The sequence below is a fragment of the Eucalyptus grandis genome, chromosome 10 (genome assembly GCF_016545825.1).
Source record: "Eucalyptus grandis isolate ANBG69807.140 chromosome 10, ASM1654582v1, whole genome shotgun sequence".
NCBI classification, from domain to species: Eukaryota; Viridiplantae; Streptophyta; class Magnoliopsida; order Myrtales; family Myrtaceae; genus Eucalyptus; species Eucalyptus grandis.
The window spans coordinates 27,439,945-27,465,525 of NC_052621.1; the positions used below are offsets into that span (position 1 = coordinate 27,439,945).

General features: G+C 41.4%; 3 protein-coding genes across 6 annotated transcripts; 1 reads left to right on the top strand and 2 right to left on the bottom strand.

The window, feature by feature from the left end:
• Positions 1-7,295: 7,295 nt before the first annotated feature.
• On the bottom strand, positions 7,296-14,820 carry LOC104422559 (uncharacterized protein YtfP). 2 transcript variants are annotated; one of them, XM_010034922.3, is made up of 16 exons: positions 13,566-14,820; positions 13,348-13,473; positions 12,935-12,994; positions 12,078-12,191; positions 11,916-12,003; positions 11,258-11,403; positions 11,078-11,179; positions 10,346-10,417; positions 10,181-10,280; positions 10,023-10,105; positions 9,143-9,220; positions 8,956-9,054; positions 8,830-8,880; positions 8,651-8,707; positions 8,473-8,514; positions 7,296-7,622 (listed from the first exon to the last, which is right to left on the bottom strand). In XM_010034922.3, the coding sequence occupies exons 1-16, from the start codon at positions 13,704-13,706 to the stop codon at positions 7,512-7,514; spliced, it is 1,470 nt and encodes a 489-aa protein (XP_010033224.2). In that variant the 5' UTR covers positions 13,707-14,820; the 3' UTR covers positions 7,296-7,511. The 2 variants fall into 2 exon arrangements, with proteins under 2 accessions (XP_010033224.2, XP_039159505.1); XM_039303571.1 differs by lacking the exon at positions 12,078-12,191.
• Positions 14,821-15,014: 194 nt separating this feature from the next.
• On the bottom strand, positions 15,015-20,119 carry LOC104422558. 2 transcript variants are annotated; one of them, XM_010034920.3, is made up of 6 exons: positions 19,855-20,119; positions 18,842-19,233; positions 18,528-18,671; positions 16,351-16,926; positions 15,512-15,791; positions 15,015-15,314 (listed from the first exon to the last, which is right to left on the bottom strand). In XM_010034920.3, the coding sequence occupies exons 1-6, from the start codon at positions 20,081-20,083 to the stop codon at positions 15,271-15,273; spliced, it is 1,665 nt and encodes a 554-aa protein (XP_010033222.2). In that variant the 5' UTR covers positions 20,084-20,119; the 3' UTR covers positions 15,015-15,270. The 2 variants fall into 2 exon arrangements, with proteins under 2 accessions (XP_010033222.2, XP_010033223.2); XM_010034921.3 differs by having other exon boundaries at positions 15,266-15,408.
• A 296-nt stretch (positions 20,120-20,415) lies between these two features.
• Positions 20,416-25,508, top strand: LOC104422562 (HIPL1 protein). Of its 2 annotated transcripts, none has more exons than XM_018864196.2 (7): positions 20,416-20,747; positions 22,485-22,645; positions 22,967-23,743; positions 23,836-24,052; positions 24,195-24,373; positions 24,580-24,821; positions 24,977-25,508. In XM_018864196.2, exons 2-7 carry the CDS (start codon positions 22,592-22,594, stop codon positions 25,401-25,403), a joined length of 1,896 nt encoding a protein of 631 aa, XP_018719741.2. In that variant the 5' UTR covers positions 20,416-20,747; positions 22,485-22,591; the 3' UTR covers positions 25,404-25,508. The 2 variants fall into 2 exon arrangements, with proteins under 2 accessions (XP_018719741.2, XP_010033226.2); XM_010034924.3 differs by lacking the exon at positions 20,416-20,747 and adding an exon at positions 21,885-22,247.
• The last annotated feature ends 73 nt before the right edge of the window (positions 25,509-25,581 follow it).

The following is a 25,581-nucleotide window of genomic DNA, read 5'->3' on the forward strand; positions in this document are numbered from 1 at the left end:
ATAATAATAATAATAATAATAATAATTTTCTTTCGATAAAAAAAAAAAAAAAAAACTCATCATCTACTTTGAATTATTTCCTTACTAATTTGTAATGTGTTTGGATAGAGTTCTACTTTTCACTTAATCCAAATCTAGCCACACACGCATTTTGGCTTTTCTTACCTCACAACTCCCAAAGCTGTTTTTCACCAAAAAAAAAAAAAAACTGCCAAAGCTGTCACAATATATAACTTTCGACACGTAGGTTCACGTATATCTTTCTTATGAGATTCGGACAATATTCTAACTTTCCTGATGGGAAAATATAAAAAAGTTGCCCATTCGCTTTTGCTGAAGCATAAACAGACATGCCCGGTAACTTCAAGGTAGAGAGAGACAAAACTAAAAATCAAATTAGAACATGATAAAAATATATATGCCTGGACCCTTGTATTGACCCTGGTCAAACACACATTTTTACAGGGGATCTTAATATTTAATCGAAAGCATCAACATAGAATGCAATAAATAAAAGGCCACCCCCTTGTTTAATGGTCATGCTCCATGCCCGAGAATATCCGCTCCAACGTCTTAAATTCATACATATAAAATTCTATAAGGTATAAACAAGAGATGCATACATACATACATACATACATATATATATAATTCATACATATAAAATTCACACATCATGGTCACTTCGAGTGCTGTGAAGCTACGTTGGTCTTTGCTTGCGAAAGAGAGAGGGTAGTTTCCTTGCAAGCGACCGCCAACTAAGTCCTAGGAATATGCTCAGGATGAAGTCATTTGAATTGAAAGGATATTTCCATGTTTAATCGGATCGTGTATTGAAGTCATCCCAGTCCTTAAGATCGAGAGCATCGCTTCTGGGGATCAGGTTGGAGTTGGATTTGGAAACGAGATGCATGCAAGTCGAGATTGGACGTAGCCCCGAACTTAATTTTTCGAGATTTTGTGTAGTGGTGAGAAACTCTTGAAAGATAAAAATTATAAATTTTTATTTTCTTTTCCAATCTTCTGTCCTCTTTTCAAGGATATACTAAGTATGGTGTTGCCATAATCCGGGCATTCGCATCTTTTCTTTTCCCCACCCCTATCATAAGTTTTGGGCTTAGTTGAAAGGAAAATAAGATAAACTCAAACACTATTTATTTTGAGAAAAATAAATAATTTAAAAATTATTATTCTAAAACTTATTGCTTGTATTACTCGATGGAATTAGTCTTTAGATGTTTTTACTGCCTGATGAAAATATTCATAATATTGTTATAATTAAAAAAGTGATTATTTTTTTAGAAAAATATATATTCTTAAATAATTCAATTACCGCGAAATTAACGCTAACCACCATCTCCTGGAGTCAATTGAAAAAGCCAGGGTCAGGTCAAAAGTGTCGTGCCGAGGGCTGAGGTCAACGGGAGTTTCGCGTGTTCGGGAGGTAATGATTAAGAACGACTGGAAAAAGCAGGCGAGCAAATCTAACCTGGAAAGTTAGGCTACCCCTGCCGCTACTATTATAATGTACATCCATTTCTATTCGAATGTATTTTATTTAACAATAGAATGAATCCATCGCGCCATCTAACGGCGCTATTACGAAATATTTACTTATTGGTGAGGATAACAATCTTCCATTCTGGTCAATGGTTTTTTCTTAAACTAAGATAATATATTAATCGTCTGATTAAACTAATTTTTCGAGTTTGTCTTTCCTTACAGGATACATCGCCATCAATTGCACTTGCCTTGCATATTGCCTCTTGATAGCCAATGCATATCCTGAGGAATATCCCTAGTGAAACTTCTTATTAAATGTTGATCTCGGTAAAACTCTCTCTCTCTCTCCTCCTTTCTTGTCGTCCAAAGAAGACAAAAGGCACGAAGGAAATCGAGAAGAGTTTGTGGCTCTTCGGCATTGCCAATGGAAGTTAGTATGACAACGACTGCTATTGAACTCTTCAGTGTTCGAGACTAGGAAAATATATTAATCTGATTGATTAAACTAAATTTTGAATTTTCCTTTCCTTGCATGATACATCGCTGTCAACGAACTTGCTTTGCAGATTGCCTCTTGATAGCAAAATTCATATCCCGAGGAATATTCTAATGAAACTTCCTGTTAAATGTTGATGTTGGTAAAATACTCTTCCTAAATCCGTCTTAGGAGAAGAACACTAGAAGTGCCAAAACTTTCATACGTCGCTCACTGAGTGCCAAAACTTGTTTCCTTTCTTTTTTCAAGGAAGACAAAAGGCGCGAAGGAAATCAAGAGGAGTCAGCGGCTCTTCCACGTCATGAACAGAAGTTAGTAGGACAACGCCTGCTATTGAACTCTTTAGTGTTCGAGTCTTCGAAATTTGTCTATCTTAATATGTGCCTATGCATTAGAAGAAGCCTTGTTCCGGCCTTCCATGACCCTTCAAGGCTCTCGAAAAGTCGCATTAGTTTAGCCGTGGTGAATTGGCCTACTAAATAAGTAAACACGGGAAATGCGTGAATCATTCCCCCTTGGAAGAACATATATTTTCACCGGCGAGACAGAGAGAGTCACAATAGACGAGTTACAAGAGCGCAGATATGCTTGCGCATACTGCGTGTTCACAAGTCATTCGACCATTGGCTAAAGACGAGGCTAACTTCTGCGGTAGCATTCATGAGTGAAGCGCTCCAACTTGGAAGCGACTCGCGAATTGATCCATAATGCAGACTTGTCCCGGACCAATACGAATACAAATCATGCGGTGCATGTCTCGAGAAAATTGCACGTGAAGCTGATTCCATTACAGGCTCTGCTTGGTGTCATATGCCACACATGTAGTGTTGAAATTGCTCTGTGAACCTGATCATTGTAGAGGCTCAGCCCGGTGTCTTCCCTTGTTCAACTTTCGCGCCAGAATCAGCTTCCTTCTTCATCAGCGCCAGCTTGCCGATGCTCGTTCCCGCAATATATCCACCAGACCATGCGTTCTGCAATTGATGGCTCATTTAGGGCCTATTTGTTTGGGTTTTGTTTCTGTTCCCTGGGACCAGCCAAAAGGAAGAAAAAAGAAAAAAAAAAAAAAAAAAATATTAAAAATTAAAAGAAACAAAAAAATTATATAAGTTTACTAAGCGTATTTTTGTTCTTTTTCTATTCCAGAAACAGAAATTTTGTGTAGTTACCAATTTTTTAATAGAAATGTTACCAAACACGCCTTTAGAAACCAGTACATCCTCGAGTCATATAAGAGTAAGTTATATAGCTTGGTGGTGGTCATCATCTCAAACTTATCTTGACTATACATATGAATATGCATGAAACACGAGGGCCAGGGGGGAATTGGAAAACAAATAATCTCCAGTTAACTAGCGCTTGTAAAAATTATTGTGGCCCACGTGATTTTATTAATTGTGATTTAATGAATAATTAAGAGCTAAAACGTATTATATAATGAAAAGTTGCAATCCTTATGAGAAAGTCATGGTTCTTATGAAAAGGCATGAAGGTAGAATGTATTTTGATGGTAGGCATTTATTGATGGCCTATATAAATAAAATATAATCCTTCCTTCACCTTTGGTGTGAAACATGAGAGACTTACGTTGTATTATATCCTCCATCAGACAGAATACGTTAAGGAAAAGTGAGTTAAGTGAGAGAAATTGGATTTGTGCGTTTCTTCAGTTTTCCGAAATGATTATCTTCAAGGATATTGCTACAGATAAAAGTATATCTTTCTCTTTCTTATCGTGAAAATGACGAAGATAAAAAAATCTTGTGTTTTGTATTTCCATGTAAAAAATTACGTTATTGCTTACAATGCTTGGTAAGCAAAGCTTGAGTGAGCTCTTAATTAAGAAATAGCAATGAAAAATTGACAATGACTTCCCAAAGATCTTAAGTTCACGTGGAAAGATATATTTTTACAGATATGCCGGGCAAACTTGATTCCGGTTCCTAGCAAAACTGCCTTTATTAAATCAATAAAATAAATCCAATTAGTTAAATTTCTATCCATAATCCAAGGGCCCTCGTTTGACCAACAAAACCACTCTCCTTCGCTTTCGTTTCGCGAAAAATCAAACTATTTCTTTTATTTCAGGCTAAATTTATATTTTTACGAATTTTTGCTATTTAGCTTGAGTTGAAATCCCACGAAGAAAAAAAGAAAAAGAAAAAGAATTCTTAAAGGTGGGTACAAAATTAGGTTGGATTCTAGAATATGCAGGATCTTTTTTTCAAAAAAGTGGATTTGGGACGTGGAAAGTATATGCAAGGAGCTTGGATTTTAGGTTTCTTTTGTGTCCCCTCCCTCCTTTTGCGGTGGCTTTCTGAGTCATTTTCATCAGCGCTTTTGTAAGCCACCCAACGGCAATTGGAAAAGAGAAAATCTCCAGTCAAGGAACGGTTGGTAAGCAAATCTTGAGCGAAGCGCTCTGTCGAGAAATAGCAATGACTTCCCACAAACCTCGAGTTCCCGAGAAAAGACTCCGATACGAACAATGAACGGTACTAACCTGAAAATTGAAGCCACCGGTAACACCATCCATCATATATATATATATATATATATATATATATATATATATACAACTAAATATTCCACAACTCCCGAAACTGTCACATACATCTTTTTCCATAATCTAATGAAATTCAGACAATATTCTAACTTTTCTTATGGGGAAATAGAAAAGTTACCCTTTGCTTTTGGTGAGGTATAAACAAACATGCCCCGAAAGTATAAAATTCACAATATAAAAGAACAATATTAAACTGTGAAACTTTAAAAAAGAAAAGTTATTGGGTATTACGAGCTAATAGAGATCTCCAAGGTAGAGAGAGAGAGAGACAAAACTAAAAATCAAATTAGAACATGCTAAAATATATGTACGCCTGGAGCCTTATCTTGACCCTGGTCAAACACATTTTTAACGGGTATCTCAAGATATCGAGAAGCATCAACATAGTCTACATAGAATGCAATATATTATATATATAATTTTAATACATATACATACATCATGATCGGTTCTACAGCTGCGAAGCTACGTCGGTCTTTGCTTGCGAAAGATAGGGTAGTTTCCTTGCAAGCGACTGCCAACATAGTCCTAGGAATATGCTCAGGATGAAGTCATTTGAATTGAAAGGAAATTTCCATGTTTGATCGGGTCGTAGGTTGAAGTCTTTCCCGTCCTTAGTAGGATCGAGAACATCGCTTTCGGGGACCGGGAAACGAGGCTCGTGCAAGTCGAGGCTGGACGTAGCCCCAAGCTTAATTCCTTGAGATTTCGTGCAAGGCGAGGGATTCACCAAGAAAAAATTATTGATGTAGTTCTTTTTTTTATTTCACTTTCTCTTTCAGAGAATAAACTAAGTATGGGGTTTTTGTAATGACCTACCGTTTGCATCTTTTCTCTCCCCACATAAGTTTTGAGCTCGACCGAAAGGAAAATGAGATAAACATTGGTCTCATTCGTTTCGTTAAATATGAATGCTTCGCAAAATATTATAACTTATATATCTTGAAACGATTAGTCTTTAGAAATTTTTAATGGATGGTATAATTTTTTTTTCGATCATTCAATTTTTCAAATAAAATAAATGATCATTTTTAAAACTATATTTCTTCAGATCATTTCATTTCTAGCGAAATTAACGCCAACCTAATCTCCTGGAGTGCTGACTCCTGAGGTCAACGGGAGTTTCGCGCGCTCGGCAGGCATGATTTATTTTTTCTTGGGATGGCAGGCATTATTATATATATTTCTATTGTTATTTAATAATAGAATGAATTCAAAATGTGCGCTGACGCTACTATGAAATATTTACTCATCTGATAGGGAAAGATCTTCGGTCCACGGTTTCTCTTAAACCAGATAATATATTAATCTCATTGATTAAACTAATTTTCGAGTTTTTCTTTCCTGACATCACTGTCAACTGCACTTGCCTTGCAGATTGCCTCTTGATAGCAAATGCATATCTTGAGGAATATCCTTGGTGAAACTTCTTGTTAAATGTTGATCTTGGTATGATACTCTCCCTTGATTTGTTCCCGAGAAAAGAATGTTAGAAGTGTCAAAATTTTCGTACAGCACTCATTTGAGTACTATATTAAAGTAAAATCGTTTACTTAAGTGCCACTTTTGGCCAAACATCCTACATGAAACTTTTTTATTTTTTTTATTTTGTTTGTTTTTATTTTTATCATGCTTTTCTTTTTCTTTAGGGCTAGTGAGGGTCACTCTCGCCCTTTGCCACGAACGCATTGGGCAAGGTCGCCAGGGCCTTGCGGCCTTAGCTATAGATCGTGATGCTCTCGCTAGCTCTAGACAGCATTGCCCATAGTCGAAAAGGCTGCAATGCCCTTACCTAGGGCCTTCGTGGCAAGGGCTCTCCCTCGGCTAGATTTGGCCGTGAAGGCCATGGGCAAGGACATCGCAACCTCACCGGCCCTGGGTGAGCAGCATCACATGTGGCTGCCTAGAGGGAGCAAGGGCCCTCACAGCCTTACCTAGGGCCTTCGTGGCCAAGGGCGAGGTTTTGTGGCCAGTGAGGGTTGCTGGTGACCCTTGCAAACTCTATGAAAAAAAGCCATAAAACTAAAAAGAAAAAAGAATTCAAAATAGTAATAATAAAAATATTTAAATATATGAAAATAATATTAAAAAATTATTTACATCATGCTAGCGAAGTCATATCGAACAACCGACAACACTATGTTGGACAATCAGTGTGCACATCGGACTTTTTGATGAAACAAATCGGAATTGGCACTCAAGTGAGCAATTTTTCAAATTTGTAGTATTCAAGTGAGCGAAGAAAAAATTATGTACTTAAGTGAACGCCCTTAGTGTTCTTCTCCCTGTCTCCTTTTTTTTCTTTTTTCTTTTCCAAGTAAGACAAAAGGCGTGAAAGAAATCAAGGGTAGTCCGTGGCTCTTTCACGTCACGAATGGAAGTAAGTATGACAACAACTGCCACTGAACTCTTTAGCATTCAAGACTTCAAAATTGTCTATCCCAATCCATGCCTCTGCACCAGAAGAAGCCTGGGTTCGGCCTTCGATGACCAGGAAAAGTTGCATTAATTTAGCCGTGACGAATTGGCCTAGATAATAAACACCCAACCCCCTTTGAAGAATGTAAACTTTCACCGGTGAGACAGAGAGAGTCGCACTAGATGAGTAAAAAGAGCGCCGCTATGCTTAAACATACCATGTGTTCACAAGTTGTTCGACCATTGGCCAGAGACGAGACTAACTTCTACAGGTAATAGCTATCCGACTTGAAAGCAACTTGCACAAATTGATCGATAATGCAGACTCGTACTGAACCAATATGAATACAAATCATGCGGTGCATGTCTCAACAAAATGCAAGTGAAGCTGATTCCATTCCAGGCCAGGGTGAGGAGTTTAGCAGGAGAAGAAACCCTTTTTTTTTTCTTTAAAAGGTTTCTACACTGGCAAGGTCTTAAAGCCTAAGACTACAACTGAGAACGTTTGTGAACCTGACCATTAGAGGCTCAACTCGGTGTCTTCCCTTGTTCAACTTTCACGCCGAAATCGGCTTCCTTCTTCATCAGTGCCAGTTCGCCGATGCTAGTTCCCGCAATATATCCGCCGGACCATGCATTCTGCAATTGATGGCTCATTTAGAAACCAGTGCATCTTAGGGGACTGTAACTCAAGCCTAGAGTAAACTATATAGCTTGGTGGTGAACATCATCTCAAATTCATCGTGACTAAGCATATGAATATGCGCGAAACAGGGGGGAATTGGAAACTAAAAATTTCTCCAGTTAAGGAGCGGTTGGTAAGCAAATCTTGAGAGAGCACTTTGTTAAGAAATAGCAATGACAAATTGACAATGACCTCCCACAGACCTTAAGTTCGTGAGGAAAGATATATTTTTAGAACCGAGGTATTTTTATAGATACGCCGGGCAAACTCAATTCCGATTCCTACCAAAACCGCCTTAATTAAATCAATCAATTAAATTTCTATCCATAATCCAAGGGCCCTCTTTGCTTTCGTTTCGTGAAAAATCAAACTATTTCTTTTGTTTTAGGCTAAATTTTATATTTTTACAATTTTTTGCTCTAGCTCGAGTTGAAATTCCACAAAAAAAAAAGAAAAGGAAAAGAAAACTTTTCTTAAAGGTGGGTCCAAAATTAGGTTGGATTCTAGAATGTGCAGGATCTTTTTTTCAAGGAGGTGGACTTGGGACGTGGAAAGTATATGCAAGGAGCATGGGTTCTCAGGTTTTTTTTGTGTTCCGTCCCTCCTTTTGCTGTGGCTTTCTCAGTCATTTTCATCAGCTCTTTTGTAAGCCACTCCACGGGAATTGGAAAAAAAATCTCCAGTTAAGGAACGATTGGTAAGCAAAAATCTTGAGTGAGCACTCTGCTAAGAAATAGCAATGACTTCCCACAAACCTTAAGTTCACGAGCCAAGACTCCACTACGAACAATGAATGGTACTAACCTGAAAATTGAAACCACCAGTAACACCATCGACGTTGAGCACCTGCAGACAGCCACGATCCTGAATGTTACTAAAAAAAGTTTTCTCTTTCCTTGTGTTCCGAGGCATCGAGCGGGAAATTTGTGCAAATGATCTTAATAAGGTGAAACAAAAATCCACATCACCACAACAACTGTACCTCGCCAGCGAAAAACAGATGGGGCTGTATCTTGCTTTCCATTGTACTAAGTGAGATCTTCATAAAGGACAAGCAAATCAGTTTTATCTTTAGTTATGGCAACAGAACTTGATAGTTTTTCATACGAAAAATTAAAAGAACCAAGAAAAAGAGAACAAGTGGACGGAAAGGGAGAGAACCTCAGATAGGGGGACACCTCCAGCAGTGACGAATTCATCCTTAAATTGGCCCTTAAAACATTGCTCAACAGGGTTAGAACAAGAGGAAACCATCCACATATCAGTGTCTAATCATAGATTCCTCACCTTTCCCATTACCCGAAACATACACTGCTTTAACAGAGAAGCAATACCAATCAATGAATTGTTTGAAATGGAAGCCCAGAGAATATTTGCATCCACACCCTGCAAATTAAAGATGAGAAGTATATGCAAACTGCCAAAATAGATTTTTCACATGTTTAAACAGCTAATAAGGTCATACTCATATAACCTCACGATCCAAAATATATGTCCAAAATCTCTTCACGATGCCAAATTCCAAAGGACAAGCATTGAGCAGCTTTTGTTTCTGCAAGATGAAGACATCCATCGGGCAACATTAGGTCAAAGAAGAATTAACCAGTGGAACATAATCCTAAATCCATAGGAGACGTATGAAGCTGATAAACAAAAGGTGATTATGACTAAAGTGGAACTGGATGTATCAGACAAGGCAAAGAAGCAGACAGCAAAATAAAAACAAAAATTGCTAGATGTCTACCTGAAAATATAATTCAAAGAAAGAAATTGTTAGATGCCCAATGTTTAAGGCATTTTAATTTACATATGCAGCAAAAAACTTTTAAATGTATGCACCATGATCCAGTAATTGTTTAATATAACTAGTTTTTATTGTGCAATTTAGAAGGTCAGTCTATGCATAACAGAAAGCAAATCCATTGTAGCAAGACATTGAACTAGGAGAGTTAGACTGGTGTCACAACATGGTGCCTACCGAGATTACCCAGCTTTAATCTAATAGCCAGCACCAGGATGCACTTTGTTGGCTGCAGACAGTATGGATCAGGTTTTGATGAATATTGTCCTCCATATGCAAGAATTTTCTTGTTCTGGGAAGGAAGAGAACAAACTAGAGCCTAGAATTAGAATGGCTCTGATCTCAGCCTGAAATTTACTTGTATCTTTTATTTTGGTTCAGTTTATTTACAGATCATCCCATTGCCATCCATCAACAGTGCCATGTTTCAAATGATGTAAAAGCAACTCCTTTTGAATATATGAAACATATGAAGATCAGTGAGGGCTGTTTTAGCAAGCTGACAACAGAAATTGAAAAGCAGAAACATCTGTCAATTTGATATCAGAATTACCGTAAACTGATGCTTCTGTTTGATAAGGATGGACTTCACATCTTCCATCTTAATATCTGGTATAAAATCTACAAGAAGATCACCTGCATAAGAAAAATGTATCAACTTCAAAGACTTGAACATATATATTAGATAACTCATGCAACGAGCAGTCCTACCTTTATAATCTGAACTAAAAAGGTGACGAGCTCCCCAAGCAGACAGTCGTAAAATTGCAGGACCACTGAGTCCCCAGTGAGTAACTAACATGGGTCCGACCTAAAAGCCAACTCCCAGTCATTATATACATCACAGATCTTTAAGCACTACAAAAGGAAAATTACCTGCACAAGTTGGGGTATGTTTGTCTGAACGTTTTCTAGTTTCAGCTTCACACGAACTTTTGGGAATGTGACCTGGACATCACATGTATACACTATTTACGGAAAAATGAAAACATTTCCTGTTCAAACACATAACTGGGACCTCAGTGAAGAAGGTATGCATAATCAAAAGTAGCAGAAGAAGGGAAGCTTAGATGCAAACAATCTACTTATCCTGTGAGTATCAGTCAGATCAGTAATTCACTAACAATCAGAATTACCATCAGAGATCACATATACATTTAAATATATCGGGGTAAAGCAGGCTTTTCCAAAAAAATGCATTTAATTAATAATGAGATAGTGAAAATTAACTACCAAAAACAGTAATGTGAGAGAGAGAAAGATTAGTTTTATTTATCATTATTTATAATACGTAGATAGTATAATTAACTCAACTCACATAATTGTATCTATTATACAAGTTCCATCTGTGTCAGAGTATGAAATGAACTTTTTGCATTTATACAGTTCAACAACTTTTTAAAGATAAAAACTCACATGAAGCATGAGTAAGAGCTATAGATGTACACAAGGCTGCAACAAGCTATACCTTTGCAAACGGTTATTTCCTATGGCAAGAAAAAAATCTAGGATAGAATATCCTCCATATGCTAGTGATACTCCTTACATAGTTATCTTGATTCTTTTGCAAGAGAAATGCATTGTCAGTTTAAAGGTTGCTGATAGTACCCCAGATAACTCGGCTAGCCGTGAATCCTCAATTTTAAAAGTGAATAAGCTAGGAACTGGATCCACAATAGAGTGACCAAGCTGAGTGGCTAAGACATAACCCTGAAACAAAAACACAAAATCCATCACATTCTTCAGTCAATGAGGTCGACAAAGTTTTCCAGTCAAATCCATTACAACCTGCCGGCTACTCCCGCTGGCTATCAGCAGATAGTCAGCTTTGAGATTTTCCATATAGTTAGTTGTACGCTTCTCAGCCTTGAGCAGAAAGTTCCCACCAACATCTCTAGAAGCACTGGTGACAACTTTGCCGGTCTGTATTAGAACTAAAAGAGAGATTCACACCTCAGACAAGACAAGTTGCAAGTACTCTAAGTATCTTTAAGGCACGTGGAGAGATCTTCAGCACACTGGATGAATTAGTAACACAACTATCTTTTCTTTTTGCGACTAGTGCTAGACTGAATTAAATGTTGTTCAGAAGAAAATTTTCTGGAGGAGTTTCTTTATCCTTCGGCACTGTTGAGGTCGAACTTGCAATTTATACATGAAAAGCTGCCTTCTAGATTAGGGGAAGAAAAATAGTTCTGAATTGCTTTGTACAATAAAAGAAGCACCCTCATGCTATTGTTGTTCCAATTTTTGATTAGAAAAAGAAGCTAACAAACAATTAAAACCTTCAGAGGGACATAATTGCAGGTGGATATTAAACTATCAATGTCAAACAACATGTCTTCAGCTTCCAATAAATCCACGACAAAGAATTGATGCAAAGATTTTGGAAGTTAAAATGGGATGCAACCACAATGTGATCACCCATTACAACAGAGCTACTTACCTCCTTTTTGCTTGGCTTCAGACAGAAGACAGTCGATTATTGAAGATGAACTATCACTAATAGGGAAAACCCTTCCATCGTCCTCTGTCTGCACAAAGGATGCCGTGTTAAGCTATTGGATGTTACAGCTTTGCCAAATAGTTGTTCAGCTTTGAGCACAACCTTGAGTTTGACACCATGTTCAGAAAACCAGGTCATTGTGTCTGTTGGGCCATGCGTGCTGAAAAATGATCCTCTTAATTCTCTGTGACCCCTAGGGTAATGTTCTGCCAAAATCTACAATCAAGTTTTTCATCCTGAAATTGCAGCTTGCTATATAAAAGTTATTCCTCAAACACGCCAATGATCATGAAAGGCAGATTGGGAAAAGATTGCCCAATTATTAGTGGGCAGGAGGTGTGTAACACTGTTAAGAGTCCAATTCCTTCGACGAGTGGATCTCCAAGGTGATGTATGCATAGACTGTAGTTGTCTCAATCTTTACAATCAATTGTAGTGGACTCAGAACACCTTTTTCCATCATTGACAATTTTTTTGTTAAATAGAACCTAAAGGATTGGCCCATTGAGCAGACAGCATAAGATATTTTCACTGCTCCAAATTCTGAAAGTGATAAAATTATCAGGTCTGCTTGGAAAGATTATACACGACCAGGTATTATCCCCTATCATTCTCTGCAACTCACAAACATGGTTTTGATTATTCTCCTCCTTGAGTACAAATGCAATAAACAGATGATTCTGGATGAGTGGAGGAGTTTTGAGTCCATTAAACAGATCCTCCAGTAGATAACACCACAAGCTAAGAATGAAAAGGCAAAAGATTGAGGTTTCAGTCCATTAAATGAATCCTCCACCAGAAAACACGAGTGATTTTTCATGCCGATGGCTTCGTTGTACATAATTTATGGATCAGCAACTGGAACATCCAAGATTAGGCTTACATTCACAGCAAACAAATCAACCATTTTTGCTAACCAACATTAAGTCCTGAAAGCTTCTCTTACACTTTTAACTTACCAGGTTTTCTGTGTAGTGCCCATTTGTCACGTTGCACCGACCTCCTCCAGATATTTTTACCTGCCAAGGATGGCAAAACTTCACAATGCGTACTATACTAGCACTGACCAAGAGTTCTGCACAAAGCCGTTTTTCAGATACAATCATCACTGCATCAACACAACAAACCCCCACAAAATTTAATCAGACATGGCAGCTTATGGATTGCAGGGCGCACACCATATAACCGTATCTTCTTTTGGTATAACCATCTAACTGTAGTCTTCAGTACTAACACTACGACTCCCAATCCCAAACCATCAAAAGGCCTCTCTTTTCTGTAGTCACACCCAATTCTTCCTCTGTTCTGGGGACACAGACAACAGTGAACGACCACATTATAACTGTACCCCGAAAAGCAGGTAAAACCCAACCTTTGACAAAAGCTTCCCTTTTTCGATGACCAAGACATTAAGATGCGGGGCCACCGTCTTGGCTCTGATTGCTCCATAAACCCCGGCCGCTCCACCTCCAACCACCACCAAAAGCCCTTCACCCGTCTGCCACGCAATAGAACAAACACGTGGAAGGAGTTACAGAAGGAACCCGCATCGAATCAACTGAATTAAGCCGGAGGTCGGCGAGACATTACCTTCTGCGCTGGAGGGATGGCGGCGGAACAGAATGGACTTCTCTTGGGATTCAAGAGGAGGAAGCCATAGCTCTTGCTGTTCCTGGGTTTCTCGCATGAGAACCCCAGGTGGAGGATGAAGCGGGTCAGAGCGAAGCTCATGCCGGCGGCCGAGAGTCCGGCGACGGCGAGAGACACTGGCCTCGGCGAGAAAGTCCGACGACCGAGAGGGACCGGACACGAGCACGCTCTGCGACTGCGGATGATATGTTTCGCGCCGGATGTTCGGTATCGGCAGTTAAAAACGGCAGTTCAGGTGTCGTAACGAGGAAATCTAAATAATGGTTGCGGGGTCGTTCGTGAAGTAGCATGAAACTGATTCTGATCACGAGTTAAGCAGAAAAATGAGTGCTTCTTTGAAGTGAAATTCTCTTTCTTTATATAAGATCCAATTCTTATATAAATTCCCTTTAATATGAATAATGATGCGGAGAACAAACTTGGTTTGTATCTTATATGTCAGCTTGATTTGAACAGATGAAATTTGACTGCTAGAGTGCATTTTGCATCGTTTGTTCGGCATGCACAAATGCTGATTCGTCAGTTGCGAGCCTGCTCTTGCTGTTTGATTTCAAACGCTCTTGCCAAGCTGAAGTGAAGCTGTCAAAGCTGTTCGATGAATGTCCTTCCGTGCACTGGAAATGTGAAAATTGACGTGATCATTTGTCGGCAGGTTGGGGTGGATTCATGTGTGTCGAGTAACTGTAGAGACAGGGAGATAGTTAAGGCGGCGAAATGTGTCGCTGAATTCTTCTTCTACTAGGGTCCTAATGACATGCTCTCAGGATTTTGTTCGGAGGATGTGCGTCGTAGATTCACATCGGACCTTGGATTTTCGAATGGATGAAGCAATTGTGCTCGCGAGGAGGATGCTTATGAAGCTATTAGCATCTGTCGGAATCACTGTTGACCGACGACTCCCACACCTGAAACATGGATGTTGCTGTAATTGGTACTTGCTATTAAACAACTTCAACTATAATAGCAACTCCACGACACTTGAGGCTTACTTCAAGTTTGGAGCATAGAGAGCTACGGACACAAGATCCAAGAGAATAATTACGACGATGACTGGGATGCAACAGTAAATGGAAGAACAGGAGATTGAGTCGCAAAAGAAGATGAGGAAGAGATTGAATTTGCTTGCACCAACGCCTTTATCTGCAGTGCCGAGCTCAAGCACGTGTTCTAGTTCGTACTAATCTACTCAGAGAATCGGCTCGGCGAAGAAGGCTGTAGCTCTTACCACTGGTTTGTGACCTCCTTAAGCAAACTTTGTTAACTTCTTTAGATTTGAACATAAATACTGCCAACACAATTACCACCAACACCATCCGCAGTTGGCCATCTCCATATTGGAAGTGAAGTTTCCAACAAGATCATTTTTAAAGGATATTAATTTGGGACTTCTTGCATGAAAAACAGTCAGCCGTTTTTCAAAGTCCTGGATACTTACATGGAAGTTTTGCTGAGAGCAAAGTCACTGAGAACCTTGGACAGCAAAACGATCTTTCCTTAAATCCAACCTTTGTCAAATACATACCACCAACCCAAACGTGAAGCCTCTCTCTCTCTCTCTCTCTCTCTCTGAATCTCATACACGCCAGAGAAGCAGAAAGTACATGGAGTTTCTGCAGTTTATCCCTGAAGAGGCTGATCACCCTGGTTACCTTGAACTGAGACTCCCTGGAACCTCAATATCTCTCGCCACTGGGAAAAAATTGCAAAAAAAAGGAAACTCCGTTGGCAAGGTACAAAATTTCAATGAACAATGACATGTCAACACTACTGGCCCACCATCATCCTACACCAATTTTTATAGATGATACTTATCAGTTACCAGATTAAATTCCCATAAGAGATGAATGCATGCTTGGACTTCAACTTTATAGGAACTATGAACATACCTTTTGATGATGATGGAACCACCACGACGTGCATCGGTGCATTATTGGGAGGAAGCTGCAGCCGGAGGGGATAGAGCTTCTTGTTCCACTGAGAGCAGACCATGATATCCTCAAGCCCTGTCTCTTCCTCTAGTTTCTGCACCAGCTCCTCCAATCTACTTCCCTTGAACGTGAACGAAAGCTCTTCATTCTCATCCTCAGTGTTCCCGTCTTCATTGGCCACTCTGTAGTAGATCATCCTACCTTCAGCTTTCACCGCACCACCAAAGAAATCGTCATCCTGCAAAACAAGAAAACCAGAAAAAGGAATGTTCAATTGCTCCTCACAAGTGTTCTGCATGAAATCATACATTCCCACAGAGTAGATCGATTACAATTTATCGAGTGCATCAGTAGGGAAAGGGGGCATGGCTGCAATGCGTGAAGATGCTACTCAAAGTATCGCATTTTGCCATATGCACAAAAGGAAGTTCATTTGAATGGAGCATGATGGACTTGGACGAAAATAACACTGCATGGGAAAGACCAAGATATGATTTTTCTTTCAAGACAGAAAAATGCCAGTTGAAATGATTATTCAAGAAAAAGTTTAGGCGAGACAGATAAACTCCAAATGCAAACCATAAGTTTCAAAGCTCAAGACACGAGCAGAACGTCCGTTCAGCGATGTATTGACACTCACGAGGATAGAGATGCCGTGCAGGCTGTTTAGATCAACATTATCATGCATTGCTCAAACTGATCTCTGTCTAATTTAGAATTTTTAATGAAGAAAGACATCCTTCATGCCTAAAGTATATATCCTTGTCGATCTAGTAATCAAGAAATATAGAAATTACCTCTAATTCCGATGATTTCGGTGAGCGGAGCTCAATCGAGGAAGGAGAGTCCAGTTCTGGAAGAGACGGTTCGGAAGCTTTATCATATTTTACCTCTGGCAATGGAGTAGTCGGCTGTTCCCTGATCTCCACAACATCGACATCCCACAGAATCCAATTTTGGGTTGCGGACCGGTGCGGTATGTCGTGCGTGACCGAGTTCCTCCAGGGCGGCAAGCCCCCGTTTGCACGCAGGAAATTGCCGTATCGCGTCTTGAGCCGGACCTGGACCCCATCCCTGATGGGCTCCCATTCCAGGGACGAATCCATTCTCCTGGCAGGGAGCGTCTGCAAGACCTTCTTGCCTGTCATCCCCAGGAGGAAGGGCACGTTGGACGCCGTAAGGTACCTGCCATAGCAGCTCTTCAGGCGCACGACACCGGCCCCTTCCACGAGCTCCACGGTCCACTTGGCCTGCCTGATGGAGCCACTGCGGTCCTGGCACACGGATTCCTCGTCGTCGTCCGCCAGCAGGTACTTGTCATGGTGGCCGAGGAGGCGGACGGATTTCGCCTTGGCGAAGAATTCCATGCCGCCCTGAACGTCACGCAGGATCACCGGGGTGACGAAAAAACGAAACAAAGATCAATCCTAGGGACCAGAAAAGAACCAAGGACGAAAATGATCGGTGAGACGAGGTTTGTTCCTGTCCTGTCTGAACAAAAGGGTGGCAAGACAGAGAGGTGACGATGTTGTGGAAATTAACGTGGTCTGCACAATGTCAGATTCAGGATTGAGAGAGAGAGAGGGAGGGAGGGAGAGAAGAAAAAGATGGTGACGGTGCTGGTTGGGGGCGATCCGTCGTTTGACGGTTTAGGAGTTTAACTATATATCGGCGATTCGGCGTCAGTGGCGTTTGTTTAAAGCGGGCATGACAAGGGAGGATCCTAATAATATTCTCACAACCTTTCGGAATTTCCTCTCTTTTATTATTATTTTTACCTTTGTTTTACAGGATGGTTATATTTTTTTTTAGAAAAAAGAGGACGAAATTAGTCAACGAATGACAAACTGTGTCAATAAGCAATCTTTCAGGGGAAATTATGGGCTTGAAATGAGCATTTTAACCATATTTTATAGCATGAATAATTGCGAGTAACATGTGCCTAATCAAGTCAAGGTAGTCGGTGCCCCTTTCGTGCTCTTGTAAGTTCAATCACTTGATTTTACTAATCTAATTGCTCCAGAAGAACTCGAAAACAATTTAGATGTTATTGGTTGAACTCTAAGTATGCATATCTATGAAATTAGCTGACGATAGGGGAAATCGACTATGAAAATAAAATCGAAATTAAAGCTTTAGAAAAGTAGGAAGCATGACCAGAGCTATTAGATAATTATTTATCTATCTTAAAAGTAATTGGACGGAACATAATTAATTCCTACCTTTTTTCTCCCCCACTTTTTGACCCGTAGAAAATTTATCAAATTGGCGGGGCTTCAAAATTATTCAGTGTACCTTTTGGATTTGCTTAAAGCTACAAGGGGGAGAAAGAAGTGCTCCCAACTTTAAGTCAACATTTTCAAGCCCAAAGTGCAAGCAAAAAGAAAGGGTCAAGTAACGTTATAGCTACCTTTAAGATTTGATCAATGAAATTTCTAGAATAAACCCATGGGAGAACCTTCAATCCTTTCTATTTATACAATTTCGCCCCTGAATTTTCCTTTTCTTTTGCAATACCATCCTCGTCCGTAGTTGTACTTCCGTTAAAAATATTCAATAAGAACGTTGACAAGACAATTTTTTATAGCCCGTAGACTTATATAATTGACTAATCAATATCCCCACACACTAGTTCAAAAAACACCCTTTTTAAACATTATATGCTGTCCCTCTCCCTCTCTCCCTCTCTCTAGCTCATATATATCTAGTAATCTAATACATAAGGAGTGCAATTTGTCAAATCTGGCGACGCGTCCGGAACTAAACTAACATGTCATGATTTTATATATATAGCCCTTTTCTTAATTATATGCAACTCTAGATGGTCCGCTCATGTGAATCTTTAGATCGGGTGAATCTCATGTGAAGCGTGCCGGACTCATTGGCCACGAGTTTGTGGTGCCGTGGCTCATATGAGCCCTTATGTTGTAACTTTCTACAATAGTACGGTAACAGAAGGGACCTTAGGCCTTACCTTAGGGCTAGGCGATGGCTGAGTCGAGACCACCATTTCCATGCCCGACCCGCTCCTCAACCCCCGGTCCTCGTGATCGTCCACCGAGTAATCCTCCAAGCTTTCCGACACGCAGCTTGGATGAGACGACAATATCCCCACACACTAGTTCAAAAAACACCCTTTTTAAATGTTATATGCTGTCCCTCTCTCCCTCTCTCTAGCTCATATATATCTAGTAATCTAATACATAAGGAGTGCAATTTGTCAAATCTGGCGACGCATCCGGAACTAAACTAACATTGTACGGAAACAGAAGGGACCTTAGGCCTTACCTTAGAGCCAGGCAATGGCTGAGTCGAGACCAACATTTCCATGCCCGACCCGCTCCTCGACCCCGGGTCCTCGTGATTGTCGGCCGAGTAATCCTCCAATGTTTCCGACACCGAGCTTGGATAGGACAACAGGTGGCCGCGGGCCAAGTCGGCCGCTTCATGGTCCACCACAAGGTCGACCATGTCGACGCCCCACAACACCCACTCCTGCGTGGCGGTCCGGTGGGGGATGTCGTGCGTGACCGAGCTCCGCCAGGGCGGCATGCTCCCGTTCCCGCGTAGGTACATCCCGCCCTTTGCCCTTAGCTTCACGTAGTCCCCGTCCTTTCGCGGCTCCCACTCGACGGACTTGTCGTTCTTGGATTGGGGACTTGATTGCACCACTTTCTTGCCTTTTGTATGACCAAAACCAGAACCATATAAGCTCGACTTGCTGGTTATTTTGCAGAAAAATCATGGAAAAAACTGATGATCAATAAAGTTTTCGATCCCGATATCGGCCCTGAAATCATTATCTAAGCGCCGTGGTTGGAAATTATAAAAAACTCTCGAGCAATTGATCGGGCCTAATCGAGTTTGACTAACAAGTCGGGATCAAGAAGGGAATTGTTTATTTAGAATCAATTTTTTAAGGGGGAAAAGAATACCAATTTTAGCTTGGTAAACTGAAGTCATCATTGCCCAAGCTTGTAGATGAGGTTGGCAAGACTTGTTTGACTAGGTAGGTTTTATCAAAACTACGGACGAAAATTCTAGAACAAGGAGCTGGAAATTCCTCACTTTCAAGATATGATTGGTGATTTGCAAGACATGCCGGTAAATTTTTCAAATGCGTTAGCAATTTCATGTTGGTAATTTTCAGTTTTCTTCTCATCAATAACAGCACTGGTAAATCACAAATTTGTAGAATCGGGTTTCTTAAAATCAAATCTAAAATAAAAACTTTAAAACAAGAACAAATCAGACCAGAAAACGAATCGAAAGCCATATTCGATCCTCGGCCTCCCATGTACCTGAAATGCTGAAGAGGTAAGGCTCCTCCGAGGCGGCGAGGTACTTGCCGTAGCAGCTCCGGAGGCGGACGACGTGGCTGTTGCCGGCGACGTACTCGACGGCCCACTGGGCCCGGCGGTAGGACCCGTTCTTGCTCTGGCGGACCGTCTCCTCGTCCTCGTTGGCCACCAGGTACTTGCCGTGGAAGCTCCGGAGCCGCACCGCCTTGGCCTGGTTGAAGAACTCCATGGATCGATAGCTCGCTCGCCGACGGGGATGGCGATTGGCGACGATGCAGCGACCGAAGAAAGTGGAGGAACTCTTATAAAAGGCAAGCTGCTCTGGGTTTTTTTTTTTTTTTTTTTTTTTGGCTGGGGTGATAGCAGGAAGACGACTGAGACTTTCGTAGGGCGGGCTTGACGAGCGACTTCGCGGTTGACGGGAGGAAGCAGATGCGTTTATCGACCTGGAACGATGTATTAAATGTTGGGAGATTTGACTGATTCTTGTAGGCTAAAATATTTTATTGCGAATTACTATTATTATCCCTGCTGATGTGAGGTCCGGGTTCATGTGAAAAAGATGAACGGGACCTCTCTCTGTCGACTGATCAATTCGCAATCCCTAGTACTCAAGTCCCTCTTGTCGTGTCTCGTCGATGGACGACCGAGATTGATTCTTCAGTAATCCGACGACGGGCGATCCCGGAAGATCCGACCATCGAAGGTTCGTAGACGTGCCCTAAGACGAACTACATGCTCACAATACGCAAGAACCAGCAATACTGTCATCCGCCCGCCGGATTTGACTTTTCTCGTATGCGTTTGAGGCGCCACGGCCGAGTCCATCGGGAGTAGCGATCCCGAATTAGTGAACTCAATATAGCTGGATCATGCTCACGAGCTAATTTGAGGTAAGCTCTTCTTATTGACGGGTAGGTTTGCTAATATTTTGATACAGAAGTTGAACTCGCAAAAATGAGGAAAATATCGGATAGATTTACAGTACAAATGATGTGATAGATAGGGTTGATTGAGATGTAAAGAATTCTATGAAAATTTATATTTTTCCAGTGGACCCAACATGAGTTTGGAAAAAATTGATGTTTTTGGGATGTGAACAGCACGGTCCACGAAAAGTCTTGCTTCCCATTACTGGGGGCCTCCCAGATGCAAGCCAAGGGTTACTTTGGAATGCTTTGGCTTGGCTTGGCTTGCCTGCCCTGCCTGCGGGTCAGTGGCACAGAAGATGCTCTGCGCTTTCCCAGTTTGCAGTGCCGTGCATTGGACGGATTGGTCCAAAGTCCAATACATACGTTTTTTAGTCTTCGAGAGGCAGACATCCACGTCCAACCGTGTCAATAAACTCCAAAGTTGAACAACCTTCACAGAAGAGAATTTGCATAAATTATGAACTCCCGCGTAATCTAGCTAGCGTCAATAACAATCAAATTAGAGCGGCAATCGATCACAGGACGATCTGGATAGGTCCTTTGCTGTCCTTTTTTACTTAGAGTCATGTCAACACTGTGTTTAATTCATAAACTACGCTTGTTTTTAGGCCAAATAGTGCCTGCAAGATTGTAGGGGTGCGATGATATGTGTTCTTACATCAGTTCTGATATATACTAGCTCGACGGTTTTTGAAATCTTCGTCTAACAATTTAAGTGCTTAGAGCAGTGCTGATTGCCATGCAGGAGAGTTGGAGCAGCAGCAGCATCAAAAACGGTTAACTGTTTCATTGTTTTTATCTGAACGGCTGGTCCAAGCGGGTTACGCCGTGGTCACCGTTTCAATCCTTGAGCTTTGTGAGAATTGAAATATGTGTCCAAATCAATCTTTAGATTGCGAATAGATATGTATTTCCGGAGGTCAACTTGTTCCTTTTCTTAACAATCACCATTAATCACGCATTGAGTCTTACAGATGAAAGTCAACCATATCAGTCTGACCCACCAGGCTCTTAACTTAGAATATCCATCTTTCCCCACTTCAATTTCTAATCACAAGCTTGAGTTGACGGTTTCTCAAATCACAGACTTGAGTTTGGTGAAAAGAAGTATTCGTTTTTTATTTTCATCCTCCATTGTTCTCCTTCCTTCTTGTTTCTGGTGACAGACAAGAGTCCAAGAATGTGGAATGAACTCTGGGGAACATCAGCTGAGGAAAGTGATGCGACTTCAGTTTTCGCGCATCCATTTGCTTTCTTTTCTTCAAACTTTTTTCTTGGGAATTTCAGTGGATGAAGCTACGGAGATTCGAATTTGTGCTTGTGTAATTTCTTGGCGGTAATGCCATTGCAAAACTGCGAAAATGAGAGGTTCTCTGGTGATGAAGATCTTCGTCATTCACAGCCTCCTGCTCTTGCTGCTGCTCCGCTATTCCGCTTCATATCCATTGTGCACTGATTTGAGTATGCGTTTGTCTGCTTCTTGTGTCTCTCTCTATAGGCTTCGTTCACTGTTCTATTGTTAACAGAGGCATAGACAGTGATAACATCTGAAAAGGGATGAAAAGTAGTCATCTTTTTAGCCAGTAATCAACCTGTTTGTTGTTTCCTCTGTTTGCTTCATTCAATTTTTTTGAACTTCGGTTTGTGGATTGGCGACTCACTGTTTGGGATTATCATGCTTTGTTGTGCTGGAAGCAGAAGCACCCTTTGATGCCAATAATGCCAGTCTGCCCTTTTGTCGATACAATGGCAGTGTTTGCTGCAATTCCGCTCGCGATCTACAGCTGCAGAAGCAATTCAAAGCGATGAACATCTCAGACCGTGGTTGTGCTTCTCTTCTAAAGTCAATTCTTTGTGCGGTAAAGGCTTCATTTGCTGTTGCTCTCATGTTGCTAAAGACATTTTTTGGCGTGATTGATTGCCTTTTCATTGAGAGTAGATTAATTTGTGCAGTTAAAGGAAGTAGAATCAAATGAAAAGCCAATTTGCACTCCCGGGTTTCCACTTCTCTGAAATGATTCCTCTTTTGGAGTACTTTTGTTTATGTCTCTAGAGCTTCCATGAAGTTATAGCTACAACGATGTTTACCTTGCATTTACATATAGCATAGCTGTCAGAGGGGGGAAAATTTTAACATCCTTAGCCATTTTACATGTTGTGGGTCTGCTTGCTTTTTGCAGAGATGTGATCCATTTTCAGCTCAACTGTATCGAGTCGAACAAGCACCTCGTGTGGTTCCTGTTCTCTGCAATTCTTCAATTTCCGTGAATTCAACACGGTCCCAACTCTACACGCTTGATTTCTGCTCAAATCTCTGGGACAAGTGCCACAACACATCCATATTAAATTCTCCTTTTGCTTTTGAAAGTAGAGCCAAAACAACACCCAGTTCTGGAAGCAAGATATCCGATTCATGGAGTTCAGCAGTAGAGTTTTGCAACGAATTTGGTGGGGCTTCTGATGACACGTCAGTATGCTTCTCTGGTGGGCCAGTTAAGTTAGGTAGTGCAGAGAATTCAAGCACCCCGACTGGCGTTTGCCTGGAGAAACTCGGGAATGGTTCCTACCTTAATATGGTAGCTCATCCTGATGGTTCAAATCGGGTGTTCTTATCCAATCAACCTGGTAAGATATGGCTCAACACGATCCCTGAGCAGGGTTCGGGAGAGATAATAGGAATTGACGAGTCAAGCCCCTTCTTTGATCTGACCGATGAAGTGCATTTTCAGAGCGAGCTTGGGATGATGGGACTGGCATTCCATCCGAATTACCAGAATAACGGCCGGTTCTTTGTTTCCTTCAATTGTGATAAGACCAAGTGGCCTTACTGTTCCGGTAGGTGTTCGTGCAACTCGGACGTGGGATGCGATCCTTCGAAGATAGGACCGGATAATGGGGCAAACCCTTGCCGATATCACAGTGTCATATCAGAGTTCACCGCCAATCAGTCTTCACCGGTAAATAAAACTGCGCATCACTCTAAACGTTCCGCCCGTCGTTACTGTGACGGATGTAGATAAATCCCATGTCGCAATCTGTATTTTTTCAGGGAGGCAAAGTCAATCCAAATGAAGTGAGGAGAATATTCACGATGGGCCTCCCGTTCACTACTCATCACGGCGGTCAAATTCTTTTCGGTCCAAAAGATGGGTACTTGTACTTCATGATGGGCGATGGAGGGAGTATCGGCGATCCCTACAACTTCTCGCAGAACAAAAAATCCTTGCTCGGAAAGATTATGAGGCTCGATGTCGATAACTTACCAGGTAAACCACTAGCGTCCGAGTTTGCACCATACCTGGATTTCGATGCGTGTTCTGTAATATGTTCCAGTTCGCTCCGAGCCTTCCTGGTCGTCTTTTCTTTAGTTCTTCTTGCATGCCTTACATTCGTGGTATGTCATGGCAGATTCGACGACCATTAGTGAATCTGAACTATGGGGAAATTATTCGATTCCTAAAGACAATCCATTTTCCGTAGATAAGGAATTAGAACCCGAAATTTGGGCCCTGGGATTCAGGAATCCTTGGCGATGCAGCTTCGACTTGGAAAGGCCTTCCTACTTTCTTTGCGGAGACGTTGGCCAGGTTCGCTCGCACTTCACAGAACGTGTTTCCTCTTAGTCATTTGCTGCTTATGCAATTAACTGTATCAGAGATCAGAAACTGTAATGCAGTCTCCATTGTTCGAGTCCATGAGACGCTCGAATCAATGCAACTTTCACATGCATTGACCGGCACGCCTTTTTTTTCTTTTGATTTCGGAAAGGGATGACCGGTCGATGTCCTGACAGGATGTATACGAAGAGGTGGACATAGTCACTAAAGGTGGAAACTATGGATGGCGCGTCTACGAGGGCCCGTTCCTGTATCATCCCCCACAGAGCCCCGGCGGCAATACATCTGCTAGCTCCATCAAGCCTATTTTTCCTGTGATGGGATATAATCACTCCCAGCCCCAGAATCCGCAAGGTTCTGCATCGATCACCGGAGGCTACTTCTATCGGTCTATGGCCGATCCGTGCTTGTATGGAAGGTAAGTCCATATAGCTTCATTCCACCGTCATGCTTGACGGATCTCAGTATATCCATTGATTCACTAGCAATTCCTCTTCAAGATCACGTCCACAATTCAGTTCATTCGAAATCACCGAGGACAACGAGCTGAGACTCTATGAACTTTGATTCCAGATACCTGTACGCGGATCTGTATGGCAGTGGCGGCATCTGGGTGGGCACGGAGAATCCTGAGAACAGCGGCAACTTCACTAGCGCTCAAGTCCCTTACACCTGCGCAAAGGACACTCCTATACAGTGTGATGCCGAAATCGAGTCGTCGCCCGCTCTAGGCGCGGTATTCTCTTTCGGCCAGGACAATAGCAAGGACACTTTCACGTTGACAAGCAGTGGATTGTACAGGATCGTGAGTCCTAGCCGATGCAACTACGCTTGCTCTAAAGAAACGGTGACCTCCTCTCATAGCCCTCCGGCGTCCGCTCCTCCTCCTTCACCGTCTACTTCAGCCGGGATGCCACGAAGGCACTGGGGGCCGGAGTTCTTACTTCTTAGTCTCATTCTTTCTTATATGCTCTTGTTCGGTTTTTGTTGCGATTTGTAACCACTTTGCATTCATGCTATAGTCTTCCCTCTTTTGAAGCTCTCTGTTTTTCTTTTTTCTCATTTGTTCCGGGAGTTTCTATGTTGATAGAACTTTTGCAACTAATCTTGGGTGAACGTAGAGATCAGTTCGACCAATCGTCCAATCGATAGCCATCAAGGAGGATGTTCGTATCGTG

Excerpts from the sequence above, each read along its gene's own strand:
- LOC104422559 (XM_010034922.3), bottom strand. The coding sequence starts at position 13,706 with ATGAGCTTCGCTCTGACCCGCTTCATCCTCCACCTGGGGTTCTCATGC. Across the intron at positions 11,180-11,257 it reads CCAGCGGGAGTAGCCGGCAG|GGTTATGTCTTAGCCACTCA; the intron begins GTTGTAATGGAT and ends TTTTTGTTTCAG. Across the intron at positions 9,221-10,022 it reads AACAGAAGCATCAGTTTACG|AAACAAAAGCTGCTCAATGC; the intron begins GTAATTCTGATA and ends TTCATCTTGCAG.
- LOC104422558 (XM_010034920.3), bottom strand. The coding sequence starts at position 20,083 with ATGGAGTTCTTCAACCAGGCCAAGGCGGTGCGGCTCCGGAGCTTCCAC. Across the intron at positions 18,672-18,841 it reads AGCCATTGCCTGGCTCTAAG|TGTGTGGGGATATTGTCGTC; the intron begins GTAAGGCCTAAG and ends TTTTTGAACTAG. Across the intron at positions 15,792-16,350 it reads CGAAATCATCGGAATTAGAG|GATGACGATTTCTTTGGTGG; the intron begins GTAATTTCTATA and ends CTTGTTTTGCAG.
- LOC104422562 (XM_010034924.3), top strand. The coding sequence starts at position 22,148 with ATGAGAGGTTCTCTGGTGATGAAGATCTTCGTCATTCACAGCCTCCTG. Across the intron at positions 22,646-22,966 it reads TAAAGTCAATTCTTTGTGCG|AGATGTGATCCATTTTCAGC; the intron begins GTAAAGGCTTCA and ends TGCTTTTTGCAG. Across the intron at positions 23,744-23,835 it reads CCGCCAATCAGTCTTCACCG|GGAGGCAAAGTCAATCCAAA; the intron begins GTAAATAAAACT and ends GTATTTTTTCAG.